We start from the raw sequence: 23,436 nt of genomic DNA on the forward strand, positions 1-23,436 counted from the left end.
AAACCTGCTGCTCCCTCTTGTGGCCAATTCTGTTAATTCCAGGTAGATTCACATAATTGGCTCCAACTGGGTTCCATCCATTTACCATCACAAAACAAAGAAACATATATGAAATGCAGAAGGTGTATTTTCTTGCCAAGTTTGTGTGATAAATAATGCACAGAAATACATAAATAAACAAAATGCAGACTAGAACTTGTTTCTCCTCAAAGTAATAAAGCTCATAAAAACATCGGAGCCCCTGTTGAGGTCCTGCTCCACCAGAGACAAACTCACTGTCTGCACACAACAGGATCCATGAAGCCACTTAATTATTATTATTCTAAGTTCATATTATTTTATTGCACCTGTTGTGAAGTGGCTGATAAATATAAAAGCAGGTGTGTCCCATTTTTCTTTGACAGTTCTGACAATTAGTACCATGACTGTAGGAGAATTTACTGTACCTGAGCTGTTGTGATCTTTCACTCACTGGGGCAGCTCAATAAAAAAAATTCTCTTGACATGGAGGACTTGTGCTACAAGAAGCTGATGTTAAAAAAACGACTTTACAAACCGGTAACAGTGTCAGATTTTAGTCGTGGCCTAAAAAAATGGATGAAGAACAATTCATGTGTTATATTATCAAGTTACATTTCCTACACCTAGACCTGCTGTTTATTTCATGCTTACACACAGAAATGACTCATTATTTAGAACAAGGAAATTAAAGTGGATTAAACTGACGCATTAGTGCGTTACTTAGAAAAAAAAACATGCCCATGTTGAGTGTCACAGTGTTTTTATGAGTCACGAAACTCACTCACACATTGATTCTAGAGAAGCACGAACAATTAGTCCTAAAGAGACAAAGAAATCTACATACTAATGTTTTTACTCCATGTCATCTTCTTCTGTGGAAGGAGTGGAGTCATGAAACTCTCAGTTGACATGCATGTGTGAGCATGAGACATTACAGCACAACAAATAAAGAATAAAGAAAGGTAAGAAATGCACAAACACACACACCTATCCACCTTGTAATAGCTGAAGATGTTATCTGTCTTCTCTGTTGACTTAACATAAGAGGATTGAGCCAACACAGTTGGCTTTAACTGGGTTCTATCCATTTATTGTCACACTACAATAGTCTAATATTTTCATATTTGTGTTTTGAAATGAGTATTATGCTGAAAATAAGAAGTAACTAACTCTTGTGAAGATTTATTGAGGATATTCATCAAACTGCTCTGTTTTAAAAATAGTTTTTAACAACATTTAAATTCCTCACTCATGTCGATTTGCCTGAGGATAAATTCAATCAACAGGAAATAGTGGTGAACATAAAGGAAACAGGTTTAACTAAAGACAGTGAATTTAGGTGTTTTACTTTTTATACTTGTGTTGCTGAGACTAACCATCAAGATTTCAGGGTTACATCAGTTTATACACACATTAAGGTATAACCCTAAAGCTCTGCTCTCACACAGTGAAACATGGCTAACACATTAATATTATCATTACAGCTGTTCTAAAGCATCACCAGAGTTCCTTGTACTTCAGTAATAATGCACATTAATATATTATATTTATGTGTTATTTTATTGTGTTAAAAATACAGTTTTTTCATAATAAATAAAGTCACAAAGGACCATTACTGTTCAATTATTTCAAATACAATAAATAAATCCTTAAGAGAACAAACCTGCTCAAAAACAAACATATATGAAATACAGAAGGTGGATTTTCTTCCCAGGTTTGTGTGATAAATAATGCACAGAAACACATAAATAAACAAAAAGCAGATTATAGCTTGTTTCTCAAAGTAATAAAGCTCATGAAAACATCGGAGCCACTGATGAGTTGTTTGAATTTGATGGACTGCTCCCCAGAGTGCAGGAACCTTCAACATACTGATGGTTCAGAGGATCAGCTCGGATTGTTCAAATGTCTTTTCTGATACTGTTCCCTAATGTTCACTGTTTCCTGTCAAGATAAATAGTAAATCCATGATAACACATAAAATCTTGCCTGTTAAAGTGATTGGGTATTGAAAAATGAATTAAAAATATTTAAAAGCAAATTACTCACCATTAGATGGCTGGACATTGGAGACAGAGACAACAAACAACAACGTTATCGTGGTTAACGTTTCAGAACAATGTCTAATAAAACAAACAAAATATAATATGTCTGTATATAAGACTATAACGCATGTTGAGTCTAAAATAATTGGTCCTCACCACTGTTGGTCCTCCTCCGGATTAAAAATACAACAATGCAGACTGCCAGAAGCATGAGCCCCAGAAAACCTCCAGTGACAGGAACAGCAGGAAACTCTGAGGGAGAAACTGTAAAAAAAAATCAACCATTTAAGTGAAATCTATCCTGTACTTTTACCCTATGAAACTGAACAGCTGTTTCTAGAGCACTTCACTTTAAAGTTCTTCTCCTTAGCTTAGATATGTCTAATTATCTATTTATATTGTAAATAATCTATAAAGATGCGTTAGTAGTCATCATTTTAGCCTCTACACCTCAGTTATGCCACGTCTGATCCCATTCTCACCTTCATTGGTTCTGATCTCAGCTTTGTCCAATTTGGTGATGACGTCGTCCTCAACATCAGAGATCTGAAACACACAGTCGTACCTGCTCCAGTCTTCAGGTTTGACTGAGGAAAGATACAATTCAACTGTCATCTGGAAGGTCCCATCATGGTTGGGGAGGATCTCTCCATGGTCCACGTCCTCATGAATCTCCTCTCCATCTTTCCTCCAGAACATGTCGACTCTGTCAGGGTAGAAACCTGTAGCGTGGCAGCTGACTGGAGAGGAGGGAGTCTTCTGGAGGAGAGACACTGAGGGGAGAACTGAGGAGAAAGACACAAATGAGTCTTGTGATAGATTCATGAAAGATGGAGGATGTAGAGTGTGTCTACACATGTTCCATTATCATTGAATTGTCTAGTATAAACAGGAGAAACAGGTGATTGGTGGATTAATGGGTTTGAACCTGTTCTCTGCAGGTAGCTCTTCCCATAGTGCACATACTTCTTCAGCCAGTCAGGACATTTGTGGATGTAGTAGTTTTTATTGTGTTCTAATCGAGCTTTTTCACCGTCCCATTTCAGTTTGGTGAATAAAGCCTGTGGTGTTGGAGCAGTCCACGTCAGCGTCTTCAGGTCCAACGCTATGAAGTCTTCCCCATCGTAACCGTACTGGTTAAAACCTGTGATGTGTCCAGTCTCGTCATCCCATTCACAGCCGTTCATTCTCTGTAAAATGTGGACACCAGCTGCAAAAGTGACATCCAATAGACACCATTACAAAGTGAAGCAATAGAAACAGTAAAGAGTTAAACATGCACCTGAGCAGAGAATGGCTGTACCTCCAGTTTGGTTTAAGCGTTGCTTCAAGCTGTCAATGTTGGCTCTGAAGACCTGCTGGTTTACAGAACACTTTAGAGAATACCACTGCAGGTGTTGTGGGTCATCCTTTATTAATCTTTTGATCCAGTCTTGTTTGGGCTCTGCGGTCTTAATGTTGCTGTCACAATAACCCACTTGAACTTCATCAACCATGGCAGCACCCACAAGTTCTGGAAAGTCCGGGAGCCCAGAAGTTGCAGTGAGGAAATATTTCAGGGAGTGTTTCACTGCAGGACAAAGGAGAGTTTGAGCTTCTGAGATATTTGCTCTTTTTAAATCACTTAAAAGAAAATTATTTAGAAGATTATTGTAACTAAGCCGTACCAGAAATTAAACAACAAAAATCAGGAAATATGGAATAACACTGGGAGTCGGTGTGTGGGTTTACTAATGGTGTCTCCATACCTCCATGTTCTGTATCTCATCTCCTGGTAACAGTCAAGGTAAGCTGAATGTTTTCTCATCCATGATATTAGCATTGACATTTCCTTTACCTTCACTAAGTTCTTAGGGTTTAGGAAGGAGGATATAGCTGCACTGCCGTGTGACTTTTTAAAAATAATATTAATTACATATATAAAAAGGGTTTGACAGCACTGTAAGACAAAGTACAGTGTGACTTGTAAAAGGGAAAGTGAAACTAAAGCTAATGCACAAAGTTCTGCAGAGCTACAGACGAGGTTGACCACATCCAACGATTTATACAGCAGCAACAGCAACAATAGAGTTACCGTGTGACCGTACCTGCAGATGTAATGTGACAGAACAGCAGGAACATGGATAACATCCTCATCTTGCTGTCATGAGTTGGTCCAGAGCTCAAGAGCTGGAGTCAGCTGATTGGAAACCCTTTGGTATGTCAGAAATGTGGGGCGTGTCCAGTAGGTGCAGCTAAATATGGTCATAAGGAAGGTCAAATGTCAATGTTCTAATCTACTACTAGTCATTCTAATAGTAATTGTTAGTATATATATATATAAAATCACATTTTCCATGTCACCAAGTGCTGTAATGTGCAGATATGTTTTCCATTTATTATTATTATTTTTTTTAGCTCTAAGCTAATATCTCAATCTGATAAACATGACAGGGAGTAGATGCAATTCAATTTTTGTTTTTGTCTTTTTATGGGATTTAGTGCTTCAGTTCCCAAGTTCCTGTAGCCACATGTCAACATGTGTAAGGCAAGTAACTAAGTAGCTAAGTAAATTAAATGTAAACTAAACAGGTAGGACAAATTAAAAGTACCGTACATGGAAAACTGTGTATTTAAACAGTGTTGTGCAGATTAGATCAACAAACTTGCAAAGGTGAAAATATGGCAAAGTAAATTTAGAGTAAACTTAATTCATGAAAAGGCCAAAGAGCGTGGCAGACAAATACAATTATAATTATTGTTTTATTATAAATAAATACAAATTATTTTATTATAAATAATAAAAGAGAATCAAAACCACACACAGTGTGTTTGATTTAAACTTGAGTTTCAGGATGTTTAAAGCTTTTCTCCAGGATGCTCTGAGTAAACATCATCTCGCGATACTTCTGTGGGGAGCTCCTTATTCCTGTGTTTCCTTCACTTTTTCGCAGTTGATATGAATGCATGAGTGGAGAAATAATATATAGGACATAAATTATTAATTTAAAAAGTATAAATACAATCGACTTATGAAACATAAAACCTATAGTTTTAATCTAATTAAAGAAAACAAGGAAGCACAGAAGGAGACTGAGACGTGTTCCCGCGAGATTTCGACCAGTTTAGCCTGAATGCCACGTCTTAGATACACAGCTACTAACGGTGGTGGCAACAACGACACTTGGATATTTACACTTTACTAAACATACTGCACACAGCACAGAGTGTTTCCAGTGGCCCACCAGGCAGTGATATCTGACATAAACTGGTAAGAATGAGATGTGTGTTTTATTTATCGTACATCACAGTTAGTGACGTTGCTTCTGCTGCAGCAACATGTTAGCAAGTTGGCTATTAGCTTGCTTAGCTAGCCGGCTAACGGGCTTTCTTCACTTATGGACACAGGTGATCACTGGTTGTTGTGTGTAAAGCAACCTTTTCTGCTTGCTGTCAGATTATAGTTGTGCATTTTCACGTGTAAAGTTAAAAGATGATCGGCTTCACACCCGGAGCAGACGTGTGAAGCCTCCTGCAAACAAACAACAATCACAGGAGAAAGCTAAACCAAACACAAATGGGTGATGGATAAGTTAGCTAGCTCAGTAAGAGTTAGTTAACTCAGATCACTACTAGTTAAGGAGAAGTTATAGTTATAACGTTAACACAGTCTGCACACATTGGTTTTTAATTATTTAATTAGTAGTTTTGCATGCACTGAGATAGCTATTGTACATTAGGGCGAGCTTCTCTATGAATGAGTAGCATAGAAAGCTTAAAACAACACAGTAGGTTTGCAGACTGTGATCCTCATCCAGTGTGAAGACAGAGACCCAACTCTAGTCAAGTATTACAGTATTACACTGTGGTATTTCCACTATAACACAAACTGGTTGATCTGATGTAGGAAAGATGGGAATTCACCTCAGATGCCCTGCAGCATGACCACAGCTGGATTTAGAAATCTGGAGCACATTAGACTATTCTGCATGCTGAGCTTGGTGTTCTGCTTTGACCATATGAAACTGACATATTTTCAGCAGTGTAATGTGACTGTAGCACAAATAAACACCCAAACACGACTTATTTTCTTTTGTTGCACAAGTTTCAAGCTTCTTACTCTTGCAGCTGTATGATAAATATAATGTGATGTAAAATGCACTGATCAGCACAGAGACTAATGCTGGCGTAGCCTGCTAAGCCTTCGGAATAATCACATTAAAAGATGGATGATATTTTAAACCCTTTTTTCCTACCTGCATTTCAATGAGTGTCACTGTTTGAAACCACACTTGCAGTCTAAAATCTACAGATGTTAGATTTCTGATCAATTAAAACACATTTAGCTGATCACAAAGTTGTTTATATCTTAATTTTAATGTTGTTGCATGTTACTATAAATAAATACTGATGGGAAAATTATGCTAAAGGGTTACTTCTGCAGCTGAAATAATGAGACCCACTTTGAGTACATGTGAAGTGTAAACAGAACAAATGAGTTTATTCACCAGACAAGACGAGAGTTTGTATTTATTCTGTGTCTGTGTCTTCTTTACTTTCCATATAGTGGATAATATGGGCTGTGTACGTCTGCTGGTGCTGACATTGGCCACGTCTACTGCACTACTGTTCGCCTCCCATTCAGTCACAGCTCACAGCCACTCGCACGGTGACCACGGACATGGCCACCATCACCACGGCCACTCCCACGGACACGATGACCACCAAGGGCACTCTAACGGCCCTCAGGTGAAGATGTACCATGGAGCAAGCAAGTGGAGTGCAGAAGCCAACCTGCCCCCGCACGAAGAGGAGCACCATGAACATGACCACGACCACGGACATGGCCACGCTCACGACCACGGACATGGCCACGCTCACGACCACGGACATGGCCACGCTCACGACCACGGCCACGCTCACGGCCACGCCCACGGCCACGCTCACGACCACGACCACGGCCACGCTCATCATGAGGAAGTTGTTCGAGTGCACAAGGAAAGTGGACATGGACACTCACATGGAGAGAAGAGAGTGAAGAGGGAGACAGGTGGCGAGAAGAGGGACATGGTGGAGCTCTGGACACAGGTGTGGTCATGGGTTATATTTGACAACCAGTAGCTGTTACCATCACTTTTCCTGAATAATTTCTAGCTGTGCAGGAATGTTTAGAGTTTAACCAGAATCCAGTTGGGAAAAAGAGAGTTTGAAGAGAAATCTGAGTTGATTTTTCTTGGTGTATCATTTGTGAAGATTCAGTCTGACATACAAGAACATTATTATTATTGTTGTTGTTGTTGTTGTAGCACTCAGATCTATTGTTGATAAAAATCTGCCAGTAGAACAAATTCCTCAGTAGTAAAGAACGTCTGGAGACAAAATGAACTAGAACTGTCACAGTTCAGTGGTGGAACAAGACGTGATGCAGGCCTTTGTCCTTTTAAAGTCATTGTGAGGAACCTGAATGTCGTATCTGACTCACAATCCCATAAATGCAGCAGTTTGCAGTTGGTTTCCAGATGTTAGTTTGCTGTTTGACCACATGTTGCATCCTGTTTATGCCAGATGCACTTTAGCCTTGTGTTAGTGTGTGTTAGTGTCTTACAAACAGATTCTCCTCTGTTTTAATCAATACCATTTTCCACACCCACCACATAATGGGATTTTTTTTACTGCTTTACATGTGTAATTGGTTTAAACCTTTTCTTCGTGTGTGTGCACAGCTAGTTTTAGGGTGAGCAAAATGTTTGATTGATACACATCTTAACAACAGGCTTGTCATGTCATTATTTGTGTTCTTGTTAAATAACTGCAAAGATCAGTCTTCACTAATTTCTCTTTCACCCTCATGTTCCATTTCTTGTTGACCTTGCAGTCTGTTGACTGTCTCTCCAACAGGAATTTGAAATGTAAACTCCTCTATCCCTGTCTGCAGGCTATCGGAGCCACCCTGCTGATCAGTGCGGCTCCTTTCCTCATCCTGTTTCTGATCCCAGTTCAGTCAAACAGCGACCAGCACCAGAACCTGCTCAAGGTGCTGCTCAGCTTTGCCTCTGGTGGACTGCTGGGTGATGCCTTCCTTCACCTCATACCACATGCTCTGGGTAGGTAGATGGATCTGATTTAGCTGTACGTGTAAGTGTAAGTGTTATAAGGGTGCACTTGTCATATAAAGTACTAAAATAAACAGAGCTATCATTGACATTAAAATTAATGTTACACAGGAGGTAACAAGTTATAACAACATATTTTTCTCATAATAATCACTTGAAGAAAAGTTTCCATGATGTCAAATATTTTTCATTTCTGTGTAACTAAGTCAAATGTTGACAGTTTCCACCTCTTTTTAGGTCAACATAATGTATATACTAACATCCCACAGCTGCTTCTTTAACACAGTGACAACACACACACCTGTTAAATTATACATACAAACCAAAAATATTAAAACCCTGACATAATAAACTCACCTTGATTCTGCAGAGCCCCACTCTCATCATGGTGATGGAGATCACGGACACTCACATGCAGATGAGGAGTCACATGACCACGGTCACTCCCACGGTACGTGGTACTTAGTTTTTTTCCAGTGTTCAGACAGTTGATGGTTGACAAGTGATGTAAAAGCAGATGTAGGAGATGTGTCTTCCTAGGATGGAATAAATATATTTCATGTATCACGTGATCTTTACCGTGTCTCTCCACAGGAGCAGCCCACGGTCACATGATGTCAGTAGGTATGTGGGTCCTCGGTGGGATCATCGCCTTCCTGGTTGTAGAAAAGTTTGTGCGTCTTCTAAAGGGAGGTCACAGCCACGGACATTCCCACGGGCACTCACATGGTATGTGGGTGGAAACTCATGGACTGTTTGCATGTGACAAATAAAAGCTGCAGAAGAGTCACAGTGACTCTGTAATTTCACTGTTTATTGGTTTTATATTGTTGCTAAACTATTGATCTGACTGGAATTAGAATTTAACACCATATAATGTTTTCAGCTGCTGCCAAGGAAAAAGACAGTGATGGAGAGGAGGAAAAGGAGAAGAAGAAGAAAGAGGAGAAAGGAGTCAAAGACGCAAAGGTGCCAAAGAAAGAGGATAAAAAGAGCACAGGTGAACTGCAGTGTAGTGACCTGCCACAGAGAGATGTGTGCAACACAAAACACAAGCAGACATATAAGATCCATGTTCCCTGAACTGGTCACCAGAGCCAATGTTCAGTGTTGCACTATATGATAATCAGTTTAACTCTCAGTTTGCAACCATTTGATTTCCTTTTTCATGTTTAGTTTTTCATGTCACTGAAACCTGTGCTGTCAATTCTAAAGAAGACGTTTGTCCATCTCCTACTTAAAAAGCAGTACTTTAAAGTCTGTGTTCTGTCCACTGACGCAGACATCAAGGTGTCCGGTTACCTGAACCTGGCGGCTGACTTTACCCATAATTTCACTGACGGTCTGGCAATCGGTGCATCTTTCCTGGTTGGTCCAGCAGTTGGTGCCGTCACCACGCTCACCATCCTGCTGCACGAGGTCCCACATGAGATCGGAGACTTTGCCATCCTTGTCCAGTCTGGCTGCACCAAAAGAAAGGTAGCCGAGTGCTCAGGCTGTAATTTAAATAAACAGACTTTGTGTTTGTGTAAATAACAAACCTATAGGAGGGATATGAAGGTACTTAGTTTAACAAAGAAGTTAAAAAGTAATAAAATATAGGCATTGAAACAAAATGAAGGGTTAATTACAGGTCTTATGTTTTGTCAGGATACTGCTGTGACTCTACATTAATTTATTTGCATAATGATATATTATCTTCCCCTTTCCCATCAGGCCATGTGTCTACAGCTGCTAACAGCCTTGGGAGCTCTCGCCGGCACAGCTTGCTCCCTGTTGGCTGAAGGTGTGGGCGCGGCGGCGACCGCCTGGATCCTGCCGTTCACAGCCGGCGGGTTTGTTTACATCGCCACAGTGACGGTGCTCCCCGAGCTGCTGGCCGGCCGCTCGAGTTTCGGCCAGTCGGTCATGGAGATCCTGGCTCTGCTGTTCGGAGTTGGAATGATGGTGCTGATTGCTGAGTATGAGTGAGACGCAGCAGAGCGGATAGAGAACAGAGAACGAAAATGGTTTTAAGTATGTGGATTATTTTGGTCGGGTTTGAATTTCCTTGTTATTTTTTGTTACGTTGTATTTTGGGGCAGACGCCACCTATCGATGGTGAGTGGATGGTTTCTGTTGTCTTGTGCTTTTTAACAGCTCACAGTCACATTCCTGATTGTTTTGCTGTGCTTGAGCAAAAGTGTTGCTTCTTAAGAAACTGTTGGGCAGCAGAGACTGAGAGCTGGAAGGAAACTTTGTTCTGCACTGAGATCGTTCATCAGGACACAAGGAGAAAATATTACTGTCTCAGAATTTACTCACCACTGTCACTACATGGTCCATCAAGCTTCAGAGTGATTGCAGCTTAACCTCACAGCTAGTTCCCATCAGACGTGGCCTGAAGTACATTAATTTTCCTGTTCTCACACCATCACTTGACAAATGGTCCTTTCAACCTTCATATCAGAGTCGGGTCCGTCCGGTTGTTGTCACTACAGTAACCTGCTCTTTAAATGTGTCTGGAGATATTGAATGTTAATATTTTTACATTCCACTGAATACATGTACATCTACAGATGTTCCCAAATGGTCTCAGATCAGGAAGATCCACACACATTAATCATTCCTAATGAACACATTTTGTTTTTTTATCTGCTGGAAGATCAAGAATGTTGAAAACACTGACAATTGTGATGAACATCCCCAATAAAGGTTCATAATCAGGTTTATAAAGTGATGCTTACTTCTTATTTTCAGCATAACCCTCATTTAAAAACACAAATATAAAAATCTGACATTATTGTACAGTGATAATAAATTAACAGTTGGAGTTATGTGAATTTACCTGCTATTAACAGAAGTGTCCACAAGAGGGAGCAGCAGGTTTGACTTGTTAAAATAAGCAATATTTTGTAAATTTAAACAAAAATTAAAACATTAAACATTCCCAGTGCTGGTGGAAAAAGTAAGTACACTATTATAACACTGTATAAGCAACAGTAATCATGTTATTAGTGTTCAGGAGCAGTTCTGGATGATTTACTTATGCATAACTTCACTCACATACTAACACAGTCTGCAGGAGAACAGCTGTGTTCTGCATATGACCTGTGGCCTTCAGGTTTTATTTAGGCTAGTTGTGTCTGTGCAGCACTTTTGGACTTTCTGTCTTTGAAAATATTTGAGATTTATTAATTGTTCTCATACCCCCTCTTGTTTCTTTGACAGGACTCCAGGTTTGAAAACTCTTGACTCCCGTCAGCTTTTGTTAATGTCATTTACCTTCTCCAGTCGACTCTGAATGTTTAAATTGAAAACAATCTGGGTGTGAAAGGGTTTACTCACAGTTTCTTACCGCTGTTTGACTGGTGGATTACAGTCTGCAGACGTATGAAAACATTTACTGTAAACCTGTAATGCACGTGAGAGTGTTGTTACGAGGTCGTGGATAAATAAGATGTAAAGTGATGTAATGAATAAACTATTGGAATAGGGTAATACAGGGGAATGGAAATTATAGTAAATGACCAAAGGTGTTAAATAATATAACATGTTGGTTAAGGTGTGTACAATATACCTGTTAATCTTCTGTCTCTCTGAAACCTGTCAACTGTCAAATATAAAATGAAACAACGTGGAAAGACCGAATCAGTTCAAAGAAACACATCTGGAAGTGAACACACAGTGTCGGGCTCCTCTGAAATGGCCATCCTTTAAGAACTACTGTCTTACTGTCGGGTCCTCCAGGTTTGGAGCTGCTGGGTTTAGCAGGTGAACCAGCAGGTAGCTGTTTTACCTGTAGGTTGACCTGTTATCAGGTGAGAAAAAGATGTTGTAATAATATCTTTAGTTATTTGTTAGTAGAGGGTGTGTGTGTGATTTTTATGTTTCTTCCACCCCCTGCAGTGAAAACATATTCGTATGTGTGTGTTTTTAGTTATTGACGATTAGTCTTTCGTTCTTTTCTAGAATCAACGTGTGGGATTTTCACAACTTATAAAAACAAACGTAGCAAAACACTCAACACCGGGAGGTGAAATGCACCAATACGTCAATTTAATCCATTTTAATTTCCTGGTTCTAAATACTGAGTTATTTCTGTTTAGGAGTGTGAGAAAATTAAACATCAGCATGTCTAATTAGAGTGTTTAAAAACTGCAATATTTTAGAAGATGTGGGAGTTCTACTCTGGTTTTATGTATAAATACACATCATTAACTGTAGCTAATGTTACATTTACATTTAATCATTTAGCAGACGCTTTTATCCAAAGCGACTTACAAGTGAGGAACAAGGCAAGCAAACAAAATCCAAGTCAAGAAGAAACAACATCATAGCAAAGTACTATCAAAAAAGTGTTTCTGTTTCAAGTGATGTTATGTTAATTAATCACCACCTACAGTACTGTATCATATCCACGTGCATGTACTTGGGAGTGTGATGTATGATTGAAGAAATAAAGATTTCAATGGTGAAATCATTCTTTCTGATTAAGTTTGCTGGTAAATGCTGTTTATGTTTTTTAAAAAAATGAAACCAGTTCAGCAGCCGGTTAACTCCTAGGTACAAAAACATTCCCGTGATTCTTCTGAAGATAAACATTTTTTACTGTAATTCTTCAGAAAACATGTTGTCAGTTTAAATATATCTTCATCAGGAAGAAAAATTCACAGATGTTATTATGTTTTTTATCTTTTTTCCTAAATGAATTCAATTCATTATTTTCTTCAAACTTCTACAAACAATGACCCAAAATGTAAAAGTGAAAGAAGTTTGTTTGAAATCTTTGCAAACGTATTAAAAATGAAAAAACAAAACACAACAAAAACAGTACATGTAAAATGTACATTGTAAAATGTACATAAGTATTCAGTCTTCTACTTTGTTAAACCACCTTTAGCTCCAATTACAGCCTCAGGTCTTTTAGAGTATGATGCTACAGGCTTGGCACCTTCGTTTGGGCAGTTTCTTTCAAGCTCATCTTTTATTGTTCTTCAGTGAACTGTGCACATTTTTAAACCGCTCCCTAATAAACTAATAACACCCAGAGGTGGGAAATACCAACGTCGTCGTTGTAGCTTTCTGCCGTGACAGTGTTTATTTGTCATGTGGCCAAATTTTACGTAACTTCTGATCATTAGGATCCACAACAAAACAGGGGGGATGCTCACAGTTTAGAATTAAACTAACTTTAGGATTAGGATGATTAATAGGTAAAATAAAACCAGCAGAAATGACTTCTTTGAGCTACATTTGCAGTGGTAAATGATTGGCATGATTACACATTTCCATTGAAAAGATGTCACAAATTTAGATTAAATTGACAAATGTATTTGTCAACGCTACTCATGGTTGAAATGACAAAAACATGAAACAAATCAGTGATCACCATCAAAACTCCATTTATCCATGTTACATGTCACAAAATAAACAGTTTAAAAAGAGGTGGTTTCTGGTATTTTGTATATTTTTTCTGGGCCAAAGGTGCAAAAATATGTTTATTTACTGGATTTCAACTTTACAGTTTTGTCCCACAAGGATCTATGCAGTCCGAGAATTACTTACTGTAAAACGGAAGTAGACAGAAGAAAAAACAAACTCCATCAGAACCAGCTGTCACATTGCACTGTTTTCCGACTCGTTCCACCATCATTCAAAACTCCAACCTGGCAAATTTTTTAGCATTATTGTTATTATCTCGTGAGGCCACAATAAAATAACCTGGTAGTGAACTGTTGTAAAAATAAACAAACTTCCAAAATTCCCCCAAGAGCATAGAAACGACTAAATAAGGAAGTCTCACAAGATCCAAGAACAACATCCCAGGTCCCACAGACCTGTCTCACCTCTACAGTACTGGTGAAAACATTATTAGAAAGACACTGGTCAAAAATGGCATCAATGGGAGAGCTGAGATGAAAACCGCTGCTAACCCAGAATAACATGAAAATATGTTTTCCCACACCAAATCTGTCTCATTATATCTAGCAGGAGACTAAAGACAGACAGTTCCACAATAGGAACATCATACCTACAGACGACTTTGGAGGTGGTAGGATGACGGTGCAGTGTGGACCTTCAGGGACAGGGTGATTTAGCATAATGAAGGGGTCAATAAAGTATTCATTATTATTATTATTATTATTAAACATGAATTCTGCTCTCTACCAGAAATCACTCACTTTAATCATCAATCATGAGAGGAAGTCTTCCTCCAATGAAAGAAACAACAAATGTTCTTCCACTCCAACGACAATACTATTTAACTAATAGTTGGGTTTAGGCAATCACAGCAGGTGGTTAAGGTCAGGGAGAGATTATGGTTTGTCCACTTCTGGACATCCAAAACTGTGAAAACAAAAACTGTTAACTCCATTTAACTCTAACCTTTTCTTGATAAACCTAATCACACATTCTCTCTGGTCTCTGACGGTGTACTTGAGTCTGGGATTCATCAGTCCTGCACAATATTTGACCAACCACCTCCTTGGAAGTTGTTAAAAACTGCTTTATATATAAAATAAATATATGTTGTATATATTATAACTTATGCTCTGAACAGAGTTAGCTGGAGAAATCCTAAATCAGCTTCTCTCCATTGTCTCCCTGTTAAATCTAGATTAGAATTTCAAATCATTCTCCTCACATATAAAACACTCAATAATCGAGCTACATCATATCTTAAAAACCCCGTAGTACCATGTTATTCCAGCAGAATGCTTTGCTATCAAACTGTGGGTGTGAATTCCCAAACTATGTAAAATGTTTAGGATGATTAAATGATAAGTAATTTAAACACATTCATGTTCTGCTACAGTTCCTGTTACCTGAGTTCAGCTCACCTGTAGGCGTTGCCAGTATTCCTGGCTACAAGCCCAGTTCAACATCACAATGAGTCACGCAGGTGTTTATAAGATGCAGGAATCTATAGCAGGACATCCACAAGTTACAATCATCATGGAGTTTGAGAGACAGACGCCAAAGTAAGTACACAAATTAATAGTTCATTATTTAAATAAAACATATTTTTGAATTTTTAACTACTACCATCAACAACAGTATTAGAATAATGTAAAAATAATAATAAAGTTATTTTTTTAGTAAGTTTGTTCACAAAAGTCAGAATTGAGTTCTCTGTTTCATTTTGCAAAAGATTTGTGAAAGTTTGACAAAGTAGTTAATTCTTTTCAGTTTGTGTGAAGAGTTTTAAGAGGCTGAGCCACAGATTCTAGAAATGTCTTCAAACTTTTAGGAAAAGCTGCGAATAGCATTGTTTGTAATTAATGTCAAGTAATGTTTTGAATGTGATTAGTTTTACAAGAAATACAAAGAAATGAAAGAGTTTTTAAACTGTTTGTAATTCATTACATTTAATTTTGAAATCTAATGATCAAACTGATCAATTACTAGAACAAAGTATGTGAACCCATTAGAATTTCATGTTTTTCTTTTTTCTTACAACATTTAATCAATTTAAACTCTACACTTGTGTTTTTATTGTATATTTAACATTTCTTCTACTACGTACCTTTTTTAATTTCCATTTATTTGGTGTGTTTATTTAGGAGACCCTGGGATACCAGTCAAGAGGTCCCCCCCATTGAAGATGAAAAAACACCCTGGAAACTGATAAAATTACTAAAGATCCTCACATTCTGTGCCGTCGCTGTACTTGTGTTTGGACTGGCGCTATGTAGCAAGGTTGGTTATTTTCATACATTATTTACATGACTTTAACTCAGTTTAGTTTAGTTTTCAAAGCACAAAAAATAATTTGAAGTCCTTTTATAATAAAAGGTTTAGGACACTGCAGCTATAATTTACTGATTCAATTATTTTGTTACGTACTTTTCCAGGCGTCTTTCCTCGTCCTCATCACCTTGGCTAATGAAGGCACAAAGACCATCTCAGCTGACCATAAACCTGTTGCCCTGCTGTGTATTGGTTGCTCACTCATCGCCTCCAGTGTCCTTCTGTTGATCAAAAGCTTCTGGAAAGCGTGTTATAAAACATCAAAACTGCCAAAGAACACAACTGTTGCCCTGGTATGATGAGAGTCAGCATCTTTTAACTTAATGTCATGTTTACCTGAAACAGATTTCTGTTGGTGTCTTTGCCACATTTTTCAACGTTTTCAATATCATCCCCTTTTTTTCTTTTCAGGTTCTGTTCTTTGAGTTTATCGTGTCTGGGGGTGCAGCGATTCTCACCATTGCTGCAATGCCACATTTGGACATTGTGACCAATGTGACAATACTAAACGGTGTAGCCATCGTCTCTGCGCTCCTACAGGTGATTGCTCAGTGCACGGCCAAGGAAAGAAACCGCTTCATTATACCATGCATCGCTGCCTTCGTCCTCCTTTTGCTTGGCTACGTACTATTTCTGGTCTTGTACATCACAAAGAATCCTACCGATACGAAGATGGCTATGTGGGTGGGTCTGGCTGCTGGTGGGTCCATCTTGGTGTCTTTCAACTGGTGGGAGAGCTATTTCAGATTAATCAGCAAAAACAGCAGCTCCGTCTTCCTCAAGAGCCTGTGTAAAGACATGACCACGTGCCAGAATGTCCTGCACATTATCTCCAGCCTGCTCAGGATCGCTGTGACTGCCGCTGTGCTTGGAGCATATGTTCCTCTGTCTAAAATGGACTGGAAAATCCTTAAATCTGTCTCAAGCTTTGAGAGAAGGGTGATAGTCATTACAGTGGGGGTCCAGCTGATCGCCTCTGCACTCTGTCATTGGTTTGCATTGGCAGCCTGTAAGATGCACGCCCTGCGACGGTGCTTCATCCTGCCTCTGTACCTGGCCTCTCTAGCTGTAATGGCTCTGTTCGTCATCCCCGTCATTGTTTACTATCAGGACTACAGAAAAAATCCAACCAAGGATGCAATCACCAACTTCAGCAGCTACTGTGGTGTAGTTGTAAATAACAGAAGCCAGAATCTGACGGGTAGTGTGTTCCCACAACTGGTTTTGGATGTTACACACACTCTGTGCTTCCTTGACATGTCCAGTGCGGCTCACCTTGGACTCCTGACAGGTAATAAAGTAGAATACTTTAACTACTTAATTAGTTCAGAGTTATGTGTTTCTAGATTAGTGTCAATAAACCAGTACACTGAGTTTGTTTACATATAGGCTAATGGTGGAGAAAAAGTACAGTATCAAGGTTCAAATTTGTTCTCTAATGCTCTTGTTAATCGAACCTCAGGGTCATCGTTGTCTTGGTGGCTTGGTCTTGTGTTGGTCACCATCCATCTGTGGCACCTCAACGTGAATCGGATCCAAAGAACCCAAGACCTGTTCATGAGAAGGCTGTACGAAGGAGCTTTCATCGAGCAGTCCCTGCTACTCAACACTCGATTTGACATCCAGATCAAAGGCGGAAAGAAGTAAGTATGTGTGGTGCATGTTTGGGAGCAGTCCTCCACTGTGTTCCCTAAACTCTATGTGTTGTGTTGGGTGTAAGGACAATGTTCTCAAATTTTATGTTGTTATGTCAAGAATTAGACAAGAGGAAACAGCAATGATCTATTTGTGCGCAACCATGTGGCACGAGACCTACGATGAAATGATGAAAATCCTCATCTCAATGTTCAGGTGAGTTAAACCAACCTTTTTTTTTCAAAGAATCTTAAGATAACGTTAAACTAACTGTTATTCCTTACTTCAGTTTCTTACGCTCACTCTAACATATCATCTAGAAATCTAGAAAAGAGTTTTGTAATTCAATTAAAGAAAAGTTAATTTCCCATGAGTCATTTTTCTCCATGTTTGTTAGTTGCAGCAGAGTGCTGCTGTATTTCCTCACAGTTCTCCTTTATTTGTTTTGTTTACTGCAGACTGGACAGGCATAGACCAAAGACAGAGCCAAAGTCCAAAGATTTCACCTTCGAAGCCCACATATACTTTGATGATGCATTTGAACACGTTGAAGGGAGTGAGGAAAGTCACCTCAACAGTTATGCGAAGAACCTTGTGGAAGTCATCATAGAGGTTTATGGGTAAGAACCATGGCTGTGAGAGCTCAAGCCTCTGCACTTTTCCAATAGAATAAAAAATAGCTAACTATTATTTAACCCATAGGGGTCTTTTTCAATTATTGTTACCTTAATACCTTTGCAATATAAATATCTATAATCTGTAGATTCAGCGCTGTATTCATCTCAGTTCTTTAGCAAAACATTTAATTAAATGTATTTGCTACTGTGATTTTACACAGTCTTATAAAAAAATATTACCAACTATCCATCTTTGTTATGTCATTCTCTTCCTTCAGCATCTTCACAAGCATAAATGAAAAGTTCTTCAAAAAGAACCAGAACATCCCCGATCAGCAGATCATAAGGACGTCGTACGGCGGACGACTTGTCATCACCATGCCTTTAGGAAACAACATCATAGTTCACTTCAAGGACAAAGAACTCATCCGCCACAAGAAGAGATGGTCTCAGGTAATATATGTAGAAAAAAGGATATCAGAAGGTCACACTGGAACATTTTTCTATTTTATAGTCAACAATGCATTTTGAGAATCATTATTTTCATCAACTGGTTTTCTTATTTACCAGATCATGTACCTTTACTACCTTCTGGGCTGGAAACTCATGAGCAAATATTACAAACGCTTGAAGAAAGGAGAGGAGGAGCAGGAGCTTGAAGCAGAGGTTCAGGTGAGATGACTAAAAGACCTTTTTAAATATTCTTGAAATGCATGGATACTGTTTTTTAACTTAGAAGAAACACAGAGTGAGAGAATAAACGTAACAGAAGAAACTTGTTTCTGTTGCACCAGAAAGAGAAGCACAACACCTACCTCCTGGCTTTAGATGGAGACACAGACTTTCAACCAACTTCTGTGATGCTGCTAATCGATCGTCTTAAAATGTACCCACGTGTTGGGGCAGCATGTGGCCGGATTCACCCCACTGGATCAGGTTAGAGCGTACAGAAAACCAAACAAAACCATTAGAGAAAAAGTAAAGAGCTGTATGAAAGTTGGCAGTACCTCTTTATTTTATCTACAGGCCCAACAGTGTGGTTCCAGAAGTTTGAGTATGCTGTCAGTCATTGGCTGCAGAAGACAGCTGAGCATGTGATTGGCTGCGTGCTCTGTAGCCCTGGCTGCTTCAGTCTCTTTAGAGCAGCAGCGCTGATGGACGACAACGTGATGAAGAGATACGCCACCAAGTCCACAGAGGCGAGCCACTACATCCAGTATGACCAAGGTAATATCTGTCGTGTTAGACCCTTGTGTTTCCCTCGTACCTTTGTTTATTAAAACCTGATTCTTCCTTTGTCCACTTAAACATACTAATCCTTTTTTTCTGTTTCCTGCAGGTGAAGACCGCTGGCTCTGTACTCTGCTGCTGAAACAGGGTTGGAGGGTGGAGTACAATGCAGCATCTGATGCCTACACCAACGCACCTGAAGACTTCAAAGAACTCTACAACCAGGTGAGTGCTGCAGATAATAAAACATGCTGCTCATTATAAGATTCCAGTGAAAATCCCACAAAAACTTAACAAACGCATGTTTTGTATTTACTGACATCACTGGGAATCTTATTCTTCAGCGTCGGCGATGGGGACCTTCTACATTGGCCAACGTCGTGGACCTACTGGGCGACACCAACGTTATTTCCAACAGAAACAAATCCATGTCCAAGCTTTTTATGTTCTACCAACTCTTTGGCATCATCTCAGCTATTCTGGCACCTGCCACCATCTGTCTTTTAGTTGCAGGTTGGCATTATTTTTCAGTCCAAAGACATAAAATAAACTTTCTGAATACTAATTACTTGGTATCCAAACTAATGGGTACTAAGTCCTATATTCAAAGACAAAATCAACATGTACAATGTAACCATGTGTGTCTATTTATTCTCTATTATGATCTCCAGGTAGCCTGACCTTCATCTTTAACATCGGTTCTGATGTTGCCCTGGTCATCTCTGTGATACCTCCCATTGTTTTTCTGATTCTTTGCTTCAAGCTCAAGTCAGACACTCAAATCACTATTGCAGGAATATTGAGTATCATATATGCATTCCTCATGTTGGTGGTGACATTGTCCATCATCGGTAAGTTATATTCAAGCAGGAATATATTATGTAAACACATCTTTTACCACTTTTTTTGAAAGATTCTTAAGACTGTTTAAAATTTTTATCTATTCATCTTCCACCAGGTGCAATGATAAAGCAGCAAACCATCCTGACACCCAGCAGCATGTTTGTCATTGTCATGGCCATCATCTATATCATCACTGCAATAATTCATCCCCAAGAGTTCCAGCTAGTGTTCTATGGTGTTCTCTACATCGTCTGCATCCCCAGCGCCTACCTCCTGCTCACCATCTACTCCATGGTCAACATGAACAATGTGTCCTGGGGCACCAGAGAGTCTAAACCTGCTGCTGGGGCTGCAACACCTGTAACTACCACCCGACAAACAACAGTGGAGAAAGGTAGATAGCCGATAGCAACTCAGAGTGCAACACTAGCCCGTATGACCATTGTGCTGACTCATCTGAAGCTGATTTTTACCCTTGCAGCCAAAAACACCTTGCAGAGGTTCTTCTCATGCATCAAATGTAAAAATTTCAACCAGAGGTCTCAAGAGGAACAGCTCAATGTCAACCAGGACAACCAAATGACCCCAGAGTCTGCCCAATCTGAACCTCAGCCGCAAAACACTATTGTAGAGGACATAAGGATCCCAGGGGAAGAGCAGATGTAGGTTCTGAAGGTGGAACTTTAACCAAAAGCAATCTGTCAGTTGTACAAAGTGTGAGACATTAATGATTTTTCCTCCTGTATTTCAGGCCAATGCAAACAGCTTTTGATAACCCTAGTCAAAGTAAGTCCTAGAAATTGTGCAAAAATATTTCACTTAATTTTTTTCTCAACATAAAAATCCAACACATTATGTTGATTATTTTATTATGTTCCTGCTTTGCTTGTTTTTTCAGATTGGGTCACAGAACTACAAGAATTGTCCATGAATCATGACATGAGATTGCAGGAGGGCTGGCTGGATGAGGTGCATATATCTTTCACTGAATTATGTCTTGTCACCACAGTCCATGGTTATATTAGTTTGTTTCCCATCGAGTCTAAGAGTTTTAGGCATCATAAAGTAAATATAGAGATGAATTCACATTAACACTGTGTATTTTTCTGCAGGAGGAGGAGGAGTTCTTTGTAGAGCTTCAGGAGAAATACCTGAAACCACTACCTGATGACAAAAAGAGACAGAAAACGATTGCCAGTGACTTGAAAAATCTAAGAAACAAGGTAGACCTACAAAACAGGACCACGGAACATATCTAACAAGAGACCACTGTTAATTAAATTTTTAATTAATCGTATTCTTCTCATGACACACAGGTCAACTTTGCCTTCTTCATGTTGAATGCTCTGTGGTTGGTGGCAACCTTCACCCTCCAGCTCAACAGCAGCACCTTCTCCATAAAGATCCCAAAGATTGACATCAATCTTCATGGAACAGGAGAAGATGTTCAAATCGAACCCATTGGTTTCATGTTCATTCTGGGATTTGCTACGTCTGTTGTGGTCCAGTTCTTGGCCATGATATACTACAGGTGACCACTTCAGTTAAATCCATTGACATCTTTCTACCCTACTGTAACTTTAAAAAAACACTAATCTTCCTGTTTTTTGTTCATCCAGAATCTGCACCATGATCCATTATGTTGCCTTTTTGGACACTGAACCCAGACAACAAAAACTCAAAGAGCAAGACTTACACCAGGCAGGCCAAAGGGTATCTACAACTTATTTATTAAGGATGCTTCTTACAGCTGTTACTACAGCTGCTAGTGCTAGCATTAGTGCTACTTAAGTAATTACTACTAGTACTGCTAAGAAATGTTAACAATCTGTACAAGTGTAACAGATTTCAGTGATACTGGACCTGCAGTATTAACAGCGTCCATTTACTTTGTTTACTACAAATATTGTGGGTAATAAAAGCACAAATTAAGGATGTGTTACTGGAAACCCTATTAGCTCCTACAGTTATTTAATGTTAACATCAGCGACTGCATCACGTGTTTCTCCTTCAAACTCTAAAGAATCAGCTTTTCACAAACAGGAAGTTAATAAAGACAAAACAAAACACAAGTTTACCAATTATACTTTCTCCTGACTTTTTAGTTTATTTACAGAATAAAGTCCATTAAATTTCATCAGGTGTGGTGGTAAATAAAATATACTGATGTTAATGACATTTTTTCACAGGCTGAAACTGCCTCCAACACTGAGTCTAACTCGTCTTCTCAGGTAGAGGACTCTGAACCTGAGGACAGTGAGGATGAGTACTACGCATCGTACCAACAAAGTTCTGATGGAGGAACGTTGGTGTAAAAACAATCACTCTGCACAACTCAAACATTTTAGCAGTTCTAAATATGTCTGAGATTTTACCCAAAAAGTCTTTGTTATTTATGTCTATACTTCAAGTGTAATTTATTTTTAAAAACATCCATGAAACCTCTTTACTGTAAAGTGCTCTGCAGAAAACAAAGCAAACGAGACATTAGTGTAAAACTCTATAAAGATGAAAACAACTCAGGGACAAATGAAAGCAAACGTCAGGTCAGTGAATGTAACACTGTCAGAGGTATTTATGAAGAAACTATTATGTGTATATAACAATGTAAATCTTAGTTCACTGTGATTTTACTGTTTTTATATTAAATGCATTGAAATGTAAAGATGAACAAATAAATATTTGCAAGAGCGATGACACTGAACTAATGAAGGGTATAGAACTCAGTTTCTCCATTTTTACTGCACTTTGTCTACAGTAATGTTTACATGTATGTCGTCTTTTAATAAATGCATTAACTCGTCTGTCTTTTCATTTGTATCATTGATTTCATGTAGAATGTGTGTGTGTGCATTTTTTCTTAGTCACTTTGATTCATTAGCTGTATTGTTCATGATGCTGTCGCTTCCTTGATGCACCGAGCTGCTCCTCTCCTCTCATATCTGTGATGGTTTTATATATCTTTACCTCTCTACCTACATATTTACATTTTTTTCTTTTTCTTCTTTGATAAATTCTGACTGCAGCTGAATCATTTTGCATGTTGTTGTCTGTCGTCTGTGTTGGAGTGTGTACATACTTTGCACATCACGGAAAGTCAAATCTGTGCTGTTAAACCACAGTCCATACTGCTGTAGTTCTGGGAACTGCGTGGGAACATAAACCACTGCACAGGAAATGGTCGACAAGCACAAACAACTATTACACCAGAGACAGAGA

General features: G+C 38.9%; 3 protein-coding genes across 3 annotated transcripts; 2 read left to right on the forward strand and 1 right to left on the reverse strand.

Moving 5' to 3' along the window:
• Positions 1–1,707: 1,707 nt before the first annotated feature.
• LOC113154495 (major histocompatibility complex class I-related gene protein-like) lies at positions 1,708–4,217 on the reverse strand. The gene is made up of 7 exons (XM_026348743.2): positions 4,154–4,217; positions 3,370–3,636; positions 2,995–3,276; positions 2,549–2,851; positions 2,223–2,330; positions 2,071–2,080; positions 1,708–1,965 (listed from the first exon to the last, which is right to left on the reverse strand). Exons 1-6 carry the CDS (start codon positions 4,200–4,202, stop codon positions 2,073–2,075), a joined length of 1,017 nt encoding a protein of 338 aa, XP_026204528.1. The 5' UTR covers positions 4,203–4,217; the 3' UTR covers positions 1,708–1,965; positions 2,071–2,072.
• Positions 4,218–5,149: 932 nt separating this feature from the next.
• Positions 5,150–10,869, forward strand: slc39a7 (solute carrier family 39 member 7). Its single transcript, XM_026348719.1, has 8 exons — positions 5,150–5,316; positions 6,613–7,133; positions 7,981–8,149; positions 8,529–8,609; positions 8,753–8,887; positions 9,045–9,158; positions 9,441–9,637; positions 9,875–10,869. The coding sequence occupies exons 2-8, from the start codon at positions 6,621–6,623 to the stop codon at positions 10,127–10,129; spliced, it is 1,464 nt and encodes a 487-aa protein (XP_026204504.1). The 5' UTR covers positions 5,150–5,316; positions 6,613–6,620; the 3' UTR covers positions 10,130–10,869.
• Positions 10,870–15,031: 4,162 nt separating this feature from the next.
• LOC113153618 (chitin synthase chs-2-like) lies at positions 15,032–21,476 on the forward strand. Its single transcript, XM_033326260.1, has 19 exons — positions 15,032–15,123; positions 15,706–15,841; positions 15,997–16,185; positions 16,304–17,183; positions 17,355–17,535; positions 17,648–17,743; positions 17,986–18,147; positions 18,423–18,597; positions 18,715–18,816; positions 18,939–19,080; positions 19,171–19,371; positions 19,484–19,599; positions 19,719–19,887; positions 20,046–20,225; positions 20,333–20,611; positions 20,699–20,879; positions 20,969–21,003; positions 21,116–21,186; positions 21,330–21,476. Exons 1-19 carry the CDS (start codon positions 15,032–15,034, stop codon positions 21,474–21,476), a joined length of 3,534 nt encoding a protein of 1,177 aa, XP_033182151.1.
• Positions 21,477–23,436: the final 1,960 nt, after the last annotated feature.

The sequence above is a fragment of the Anabas testudineus genome, chromosome 11 (assembly GCF_900324465.2).
Source record: "Anabas testudineus chromosome 11, fAnaTes1.2, whole genome shotgun sequence".
Taxonomy (NCBI): Eukaryota; Metazoa; Chordata; class Actinopteri; order Anabantiformes; family Anabantidae; genus Anabas; species Anabas testudineus.

Coding starts and splice junctions, on each gene's coding strand:
- LOC113153618 (XM_033326260.1), top strand. CDS start 15,032: ATGAGTCACGCAGGTGTTTATAAGATGCAGGAATCTATAGCAGGACAT. Junction 15,842..15,996: donor GACTGGCGCTATGTAGCAAG/GTTGGTTATTTT, acceptor GTACTTTTCCAG/GCGTCTTTCCTCGTCCTCAT. Junction 18,598..18,714: donor ACAAGAAGAGATGGTCTCAG/GTAATATATGTA, acceptor CTTATTTACCAG/ATCATGTACCTTTACTACCT.
- slc39a7 (XM_026348719.1), top strand. CDS start 6,621: ATGGGCTGTGTACGTCTGCTGGTGCTGACATTGGCCACGTCTACTGCA. Junction 8,610..8,752: donor TGACCACGGTCACTCCCACG/GTACGTGGTACT, acceptor GTCTCTCCACAG/GAGCAGCCCACGGTCACATG. Junction 9,159..9,440: donor AGAGGATAAAAAGAGCACAG/GTGAACTGCAGT, acceptor CCACTGACGCAG/ACATCAAGGTGTCCGGTTAC.
- LOC113154495 (XM_026348743.2), bottom strand. CDS start 4,202: ATGAGGATGTTATCCATGTTCCTGCTGTTCTGTCACATTACATCTGCA. Junction 3,277..3,369: donor ACGCTTAAACCAAACTGGAG/GTACAGCCATTC, acceptor TCACTTTTGCAG/CTGGTGTCCACATTTTACAG. Junction 2,331..2,548: donor TGAGATCAGAACCAATGAAG/GTGAGAATGGGA, acceptor TTTTTTTTACAG/TTTCTCCCTCAGAGTTTCCT.